This window comes from Enhydra lutris, unplaced genomic scaffold (assembly GCF_002288905.1).
Source record: "Enhydra lutris kenyoni isolate GAN:26980312 unplaced genomic scaffold, ASM228890v2 scaffoldscaffold36, whole genome shotgun sequence".
NCBI classification, from domain to species: Eukaryota; Metazoa; Chordata; class Mammalia; order Carnivora; family Mustelidae; genus Enhydra; species Enhydra lutris.
The window spans coordinates 18,140,993-18,149,619 of record NW_019154120.1 but is presented as its reverse complement, the minus strand read 5'-3'; the positions used below and the strand labels follow the sequence as shown (position 1 = coordinate 18,149,619).

Genomic DNA, 8,627 nt, shown 5'->3' with positions numbered 1-8,627 from the left:
CTCCTCTCTCTCTGCCTGCCTCTCTGCCTACTTGTGATTTCTCTCTGTCAAATAAATAAATAAAATCTTTAAAAAAAAATCTGACACTTTAAACTACAATCCAGTGGTTTCTAATATATGCACCAAGTTATGTGACCATTACAACTATCCAATTCCTAAACATTTTCATTACCCTGAAAGAATGTCTGCGGCCCCCAACCTAGAGACATTCCCCATTCTTCCTCCTGCTCCTTCTTGGCAACCCCTGATCTGCCTTCTGGGTCTATGGATCTGCTTATTCATAGAAATAGAATCACATAGGGGCGCCTGGGTGGCTCAGTGGGTTAAGCCTCTGCCTTCAGCTTGGGTCATGATCTCAGGGTCCTGGGATCGAGCCCCGCATCAGGCTCTCCGCTCAGTGGGGAGCCTGCTTCCTCTCTCTCTCTGCCTGCCTCTCTGCCCACTTGTGATCTCTGTCAAATAAATAAATAAAATCTTTTTTAAAAAATATTTAAAAAAAAAAAGAAATAGAATCACATAATATGTGGCCCTTTGTGTCTGGTTTCTTTCCCTTAGCATACAATTTTCAAGGTTCATCCATGTCACAGCATGATTATCAGTACTTCTTTTTCTTTTCTGGCTGAAGTTGTCTCCATTCACTCTTGATAAAGCAGCTGAGAAACAACCAGACTGCAGTTTATGTCAAACACCATTGTTACAAATGCAGAGGGGTCCCACTTTCTAACCCTCCTCCGTCAAGACTACCTCAAACTACCGCAGTGGCTACGCTGGCCCTGCCGAGATGGCTTATTTGGAGGACCAGTCCTAATGTGTTCTGAAAAGTCAACAAGATCATGAGCACATCTTTATTGCAATTTTAAAGAAACACTAATGTGGTGATGATGTGAGCCAGGACAGTGTGTCAAAGGTATACAGGTGGAAACTGTTTGCTTAAGCAAACACAAATGAGGCAGAAATCTGAATTTCTCAACCTAAGTTTCCAAAATAAGAACCAATTCCTGGGGTAAGGGCAGTGTTGCATTCCAGGGACGTCAGGGATCTTCCCACTTAGGATGAACTAGGTCCGCTTGTCCCATCACTGTCTTGGGCCAACCCTTCTCTTCCTCGGCCCTCCTGGCATTCTGGGCTGGACGGTCCCCGGCCGTGGAGGGCTGTGCTGCATGTCGCAGGGTTGCAGTAGCATCCTGGCCTCTACTCGCTGGTGGCAACCGCACAAGCCCCACCCGAGTTGTCACCACCGAAAATGTCTCCACACGTCGCATATACGCCTGGGGAGTGGGAGAGGAGAGCTCCCCCTCCCTCTGCTGAGAACCACTGGGTTAGAGGAAGGGGGTTTCCTCTCTTTTTTACTAAACCAAGCAACTATTTTGGAAGGTGGTCATTGTCCTACAACTTTTCCACCTCCTCTGTCCAAAAGTCCTATCAATGAATTAACAAGCTGGTATTTAGTTTTCCTTTCTTGATACCTGAAAATTCCAAATTCATTACATTGTGAAACTGTAATACTCCTTTAATCTTTCTTTTTAGACCACCAGTGTTCTGGGATCCTGTGTCTCACCCTCAAAATCTGTGACTCACAATAAATTAAGCGCTTTTTCCCATGGACTGCTGCCAGTTAACAGATTACTGGTTAAGAAACCCCAAGCTAAGAGACTTACCTAAGCCACAGAGGGTATCAATGTGCAAACGAGATTTGGAACTGTTTTCCATCTATAACACCTGAGCTCAGAACAAGAGTGGCTTTGAATTGGATGTTACTCTGCTCTGCAAACCCATGTTTTATAAACCATGATGAGCTTACACATGAAAGAGATGCACATGATTTGAAAATACCTAAATACACACGCACTTAATTCAAAACTGTGTTGTGCATGACGAATGGCGCATTAGCGGTCCTAGTCCGACACCCTCCATGCGAGAATGTGAAGTGCAAAGCTTTAGCCGTGGTCTGTCTCTCCTCCCTCCAGACACAGCCCATCTGACACCAAGCTCTGAATGTCAGGTTCCGTTTGTTTGAAGGTAAAAGTATAAATAGCATAACATATTTAAAACTTCTCCCTCGAAAAGGTTTCAACACTTTGCCTATGGCTCTATCCCCCCCAAACCTCAGTTTCCTCAGTGTTCAGTCAACGTACCCAGAATCACACAATGAAAAATAACACACACAAAATAAGACTATTCATTTTCATAGCTGTATTGCTTTCATGGAACAGCCGGTCTAGAAGAAAGGTCAGGAAGTTAATAGCTCACAGCAACTTTCCTTCTTTCACCCTGCTAGGGTTGGAGTGTGCTATTTCTGTGAACTTATCTAAATGATTGCCTTTTAGAGCCTTGTGCTGCCTCTGTACCAAGGAAGACTCAGGCACAGCTATGGCTTCTGTTATGGAAGAAGACACCCAACAACAACGCCATGCCCACTGACGTCCACCAGCGAACAGCAGGCCCTTTCTTCCTTTAATAAATCGCAAATCATATTATTTCATTTCTAATTATGTTCACTGTGTTAACAGTGAAAAATAATGGGCAGAGTTTACTATATATACTCTTGACAGATTAGTTATTCTTTATCCTATACAGGACAGACATTTCATAGGGGTAATTATGTTAGGTTTGTAAATACACTTCCAGCATACATATAATTTGTGTTACATGACGTATTCCAGAACTAAATTCCTACATGATTTGCAGACTGTACTGAGCTATGTGTCCTTTAACAAAAGCCCGTGGGATTTTCATTTGTCAAGCATACCTCAATAAAGCTGGGAAAAAAATTAATAAAAATTTTTAAAAATCTGTAAAAAATTTCAAAAAAAATTTAAAACCTTGGCGGGGGGGTGTTTGTGTGTGAGAGAGAGCTGTACTCTTCCTGCTATTGAAAGGAAGCCAAGACTCTAACATCCCACTCTTACATACTGGCATGCCCCAGCAGCTTTCTCCTCAAGCAGCCTGCATCCACAAACAGAAATTCTTATTAGTACCACAAGTTAGAGTCCTACCTCTTCCCCGGTTGCACCTGTGGTTTTGGGCTTCTGGCACGTCGGGCCGTTTCTGCGGTAGCTGTTGCCGTGGCTCCCATGGACTGGCACCTCCATGGCTGGCAGGTCCTCGAGCCGCCATGCACCACTGTGACAAAGTTAAAGTAGCAGCATGAAATCTAGCGGGGAAGTAATTCCTTTGGAAGAGGTCCTCAGAGCAGCAGTCCTGGATTTAAAACTTAAAGAGATGCTGTAGCACAGGTTTTCCCAGCATTTCTCTGCGCAGAGGTCAAGGCACTTAAAATCCCTCTGACGAGGTGGGGTGGCGCCCCCTAGGGCAGCGTGTCGGGACTTGCAGGGAGCTTTTTTAGGAACACACCTCCTCACTCAGCCCCGGCAGATTCTGACGCGATCGGCCCCCCCGGGGTGGCTCAGTCAGTTAAGTGTCTGCCTTTGGCTCAGGTTGTGGTCCACTGTCCTGGGATCAAGTCCTGCGTAGGGCTCCTCCTCCCCCCGCCTGCCGCTCCCCCAGCTTGTTTCTCTCTCTCCGCGTACGCACTCTCTCTCTCTGACAAATAAATAAATTTAAAATCTTTAAAAAAGAAAAAAAAAAAAAAAAAAGCACCAGTGCTGAGAACCCTAGCATTGCCCTTGGGCCCTGACAAGGGTACTTTAGAGGGCCCATTCTGGCCCTCCTCCTGCTGCAGCCCCCCGCAACAGGGTATGCGGTCTGCACAGCCAAGGATTCAGGGACCCCAGGGTCCATGGCCCACATTCCTGACCAGGCTCCCAGGACCCAGAACCCCAGAATTCCCTGTCCCCAGAGCCCCACACTCAGTGCCAGGGTCTGCACTGGCCTCCTTCCTAGATCTAGCCTCCTGAGTGCTGGTTGTACCGTCCGTGCAAGCAATTCTTGACCCGAGGGAAGCTATGTGCACAGGCGAGAACAGAGCTCGAACACGCAGCCTGGAGTGTCCGCCCAGGCATATGCACAGGACCCTTCACCACGCAGGGCAGAGCCGGCAGTGGAAAGAGAAGCAGGGAAGCCTACAGGCCAGAGGCAGCTCTCTACAAGGCAGCGACATTTTCTGACATTTCTGACATTTCTTCCAGGGCACGATGAAGGTCTAGCTGCCAGTAGTGGAGAAGAGAACATATCTCACAGCTTGTTAGCTGGCTATCCCACATATGATATGTGGGTCTCCATCTGCACTCTTGTCCTGGCCCCACAAGAGTTAGGTGTGGGCCTGGAGAAGCCACCTGAACTGAGGAGTCCATGGGCCCTACTTAGCTGTAGCGGGAAGAATCTTCATCCTTAAACGACCTACGGTGAAATTAAACTGAAGCTATACAGTAGGTCCTCAAGATGGCAATGTGGGACAGTGGTTACTGCGGTGCCCCTCCCTGTACACAGGACCTCTCCCTTCTCTGCTCTCAAATCAGTTGGTCTGAAATCAGCTGAGATCAGTCTCCTTCTACCCTCCTCCTACTTATGAGTCAGAGGAGACCGGGTGAGGAACTCGGGCTATGCGTCAGCAGATCTGACTGCCCCCAGTTCTGCCACTTACTAGTAACGTACTGGGGCCAGGCTACACTCTTTCTGAGCATTCGTTTCCCCAGTAAAATGTCGACACCTTGCTACCAGGATCCTTGTAATGATTACAGCCAAGGACACCCGTGATGCACTCCTCACAGCGCCTGCCATAGATGATCAGTGCTCGCATTAGCTCCATTTGTAAGAGCATAGGGAATACACTTGCTGATTTTTTTCACCTACCCTGTCTATAAGATATAGGAGAATGGTATCTCCAGGCCCTTTAGATTTCCAACTATCCATATTGTGCACATTCCCAACAGAGCCAATTACGTGAGCTTGTGCTGAACAATCCTTATTAACTCAAAGTGAAAGTGCAAAAGATTGACATAAAGAAGTTCAATTCTGCTCAAATGAAGTCTCAAACCAGCTCACATCTCCTTATTTTAGACAAGTTTAATTCTGAACTGCATGAGATTTAACCAGGTTCTCAATCATGTCACAATGTCTGTGATTCCTTATATGAATGAGATTATACTGGGTTCCATGGGTTATCAGAATAGAATTGGGGCATTACATGATTTGACTGCTGGTAATAAGATTTCCCCTGTGAATCTTAAAAAGGGAGTGGCAGAAGGGAATGAGAGTGAGACTAGAATCGTTAACTAGTACATTAGTACTTCCTCGGACAGTCTGGGAGCTGGGAGCTTTTCAAGCTGCTGATCTGTTGCCATGCCCTACGCTTACAGAATCCTCTGTGGTCGAACAAATTCTCAGGACACTGCTGCTAATAATGGGTCCTCTGTGCTCAGGACTTAGGGTTAATATACCCACCTCTCAAGAACTTCTCTATGACACTCCTCTCCCCTAATGATCTGAAGATTTCAGAGAAACAAAGAGTAGTCTCCGACCAATTAGTATACACGTAGCTAAAGTTGTTTAATTATTCAAACAAAGGATCAACTGAGACTCCTGAATATATACTCAGCTCACAGCTTAAGAGAAATCCAAAGGCAGAGAGAGCATTGTGTGGCACAGAGTGTCCGTGTTCCAGAGCCAGAGAGATCTCATGGAAACCCCTGACAGAACCAAACAGGCTGTGTGGCAGGACCTGGGCAACTCAGAGAACTACTCCAAGGCTCACTTCTCTCATCTGTAAAATGGTGATAAGGCTAACCCTGCAGCACTGTTGTGAAGATTAGGAAAAAAATTTTAAATCTACGTCCAGCCCTAACAACAGTACCAGGCACACCACATGTGGTTAAATGAGAAGAATACTCAGTAACAGGGACTTGCCCACTTATGAACTAAGACCAGGTATTCTAACCCTACTTATGACATGAACTGCTCGTCCACCTGTGGAAGGCCTACAAAACCATGAAGGCTATAAAACTAAGAAAATGCAGAAGAGAATAGAAAGAAAGCAAAACTTCCTAACTCCTGGACAAACCCAAAAGGTGAAGCATTCAACAGTTTATCTGTAACTTAAGTTCATGGGTATCAACTGATTCTCCAAAACCAAATTATTTAATATTTTGGATGCTTAGGGTTGGGGAAGGGGAGGGTATAAAGGCACACAAGCACTTAAATATGTAACGGAGCCTTTTCCTACCACATAGGGGATGAGGTTTATTTCAAAAGGTACTTACAGGGACGCCTGGGTGGCTCAGTTAGTTAAGTGGCTGCCTGTGGCTTAGGTCATGATCTCGGCGTCTTGGGATCGAGTCCCACATCGGGCTCCTTGCTCGGCAGGGAACCTGCTTCTCCCTCTGCCTCTGCCTGCCTCTCAGCCTACTTGTGATCTCTCTCTCTCTCTCTGACAAATAAATAAATAAAATCTTAAAAAAAAAAAAGTACTTACAAAAATAGGTACCATTTTGAAAATTAGCAGAAATAATGTACTATATGGTGACTATTAATAAACACTTGGAGAGGGGAGGTTTTAAAAAAAGAATTATTTTCTGGTATGGCACCAAAATGTTCTAGTGTCCCTAATTTATTTATTTTAAAGACTTTATTTATTTATTTGAGAGAGAGATCACAAGTAGGCAGAGAGAGAGGGGGAAGCAGGCTGCCCGCTGAGCAGAGAGCCTGATGCGGGGCTCAATCCCAGGACCCTGAGATCATGACCTGAGCCAAAGGCAGAGGCTTTAACCCACTGAGCCACCCAAGCACCCCAAGTGTCCCTAATTTAACACTAATGCTCTTTTTTTAAATTATTATTCCAGAATTTTTTTTCTAATCATGAAAGACATAGATGCTTAATGTAGAAAATTTGGAAAGAAAAGGCAAAAAGAAAAAACAATAATTCATTAACCTACCCACTTTCTAATTTAAAAAATATATATAGTATACACAGTATGTGGCCCACCCCAGGGAGGTTCTTACTGATTCTGTAATATGCTAAAAACGTAGTATAAGACTTTGCTTTTACACTTGTACCTTCAGAATTTGTTTTCAAAAATACTACTCAATTTTTTCCAACCCGACAATGTTAATTCCTTCATTTCAACAAGATGATTAAGGTATTATAACTACATCTTAAAATCAGAGTCCATAATTCAATTGACTTCAAATCCACTTTTGTTATGGTCTCTGAATCCTTCCACTTAGTTACTTATAATCTGAACAACAAATCATTTAAAGTTTCCCATACTGTTCTATGACCTCAAATGTAGAACCTGTCAGATTTTCCACAGAAAGGGCGGAAGAAAGAAAACACTAATTCAATCCACCTTTCAGCCCCATTACTGGCACTGCGCGTCCTCTTCTTAAAAGTTAATGCCGGGGCGCCTGGGTGGCTCAGTGGGTTAAGCCGCTGCCTTCGGCTCAGGTCATGATCTCAGGGTCCTGGGATCGAGCCAGGGAGCCTGCTTCCTCCTCTCTGTCTACCTGCCTCTCTGCCTGCTTGTGATCTCTGTCAAATAAATAAATAAAATCTTTAAAAAAAAAAAAAAAAGTTAATGCCTTTTGCTCCCAGTACCCTTAGGGACCTGACCCTCAGTATAAACTGGGTCCTAACCATCTTTCTACAAAGGCACCTGTAATAAGTTGATGGAAATTCAAAGTGGATTCTCTCCATTCCTTCTCAGTGGGCACCAGACTGGTGAACTGGGGAACTGCTAAGAAAAAATAAGGCAGGTCCGTGCCCAGTCACCATTCAGCAGCAGTGGACACGCTGCGACCACCATCACCAGGGAGGGAACTCCAGGACAGATGCCCGCGGTGATGACCACGATGCCTTAGTTACCATCCTCCCTGGCAGGTCCTTAACACACCCTCCCTCCCCTAACGTTCCCAACAACCCCCTGACGCCCATTACTGATTTTACAGGTAAGAACTAAGGCGCTGACAAACTCCCGCACTGCTCAAGGCCACCCAGCTGACCCGCGGTGCTCCCGGACCCCTCCCGGCAGCGCCCCGCTGATGACCCACGTACCAGCTCTCGCCCTCCCAGACCGCCACCCCTTTCCGGTCCCACCTCCACAGCGCCCCTCGCCCCTTCGCGCGGAGCTTCCTGCGCCGCTCCCGGAAGCCCCCAGGCCCGGGGTCCCCGGCGCCGGCTGCCCCCGCCGTCTCAGGGACGTCCGCGGCGGTGGCGGCCGCGACAGCCTCACTTACGCCGGTCGCGGAGCAGGGCGCCCGCAGCTCGCACGGCCGCAGCCATGTTTGTGCCTCCTGAAAGCATTCCCGGGGCAGCCTCGCCCGGAACCCGGGTTCCTCCCGCGGTGGCGCGATCGGGTGCCGAGCCCCTAGGCGCCGAGCTGCTGTCACCGCCACCCCAGGCCTTATCTCGCGTCGTCGCCCCCCTGAGCCCTTACAGCGCGCCTGCTCATTCGCTGCGGGCCGCACCCGGCCGGGGCCTCCGGGGCGGGGCCAAGGAAGACACGCCCCTCGCGGGAGCCGACCGCACCACGGGGCGGTCCCGGGGGTAAAACCCGCCCCGAGCAGCCTTAGTGGCAGCGCCCTACCACCCGGCGGTTCCCGGTGCTGGAGCCGGGCTCGGCCCCGGATCACCCTGAACGAATGCCCTGGTGGCCTCTGCCAATTCGGCCAAGTCAGGAACCACAGCCACAACTCAGCAAAGGACTTTCCAGACATTTCCAACACTCTTCCCG

At 47.5% G+C, this 8,627-nt stretch overlaps 1 protein-coding gene across 2 annotated transcripts in view; it reads right to left on the bottom strand.

Moving 5' to 3' along the window:
• The window catches only part of LOC111154263 (ferrochelatase), a 37,991-nt gene extending 29,679 nt beyond the window's left edge, over positions 1–8,312 (bottom strand). For both annotated transcript variants that reach the window (XM_022513772.1, XM_022513771.1), the window contains exons 1-2: positions 8,131–8,312; positions 2,997–3,123 (exon numbers count right to left, since the gene is read on the bottom strand). In XM_022513772.1, the coding sequence (XP_022369480.1) occupies positions 2,997–3,123; positions 8,131–8,197 (194 nt within the window). In that variant the 5' untranslated portion in view covers positions 8,198–8,312. The remainder of the gene's footprint in view (positions 1–2,996; positions 3,124–8,130) is intronic.
• Positions 8,313–8,627: the final 315 nt, after the last annotated feature.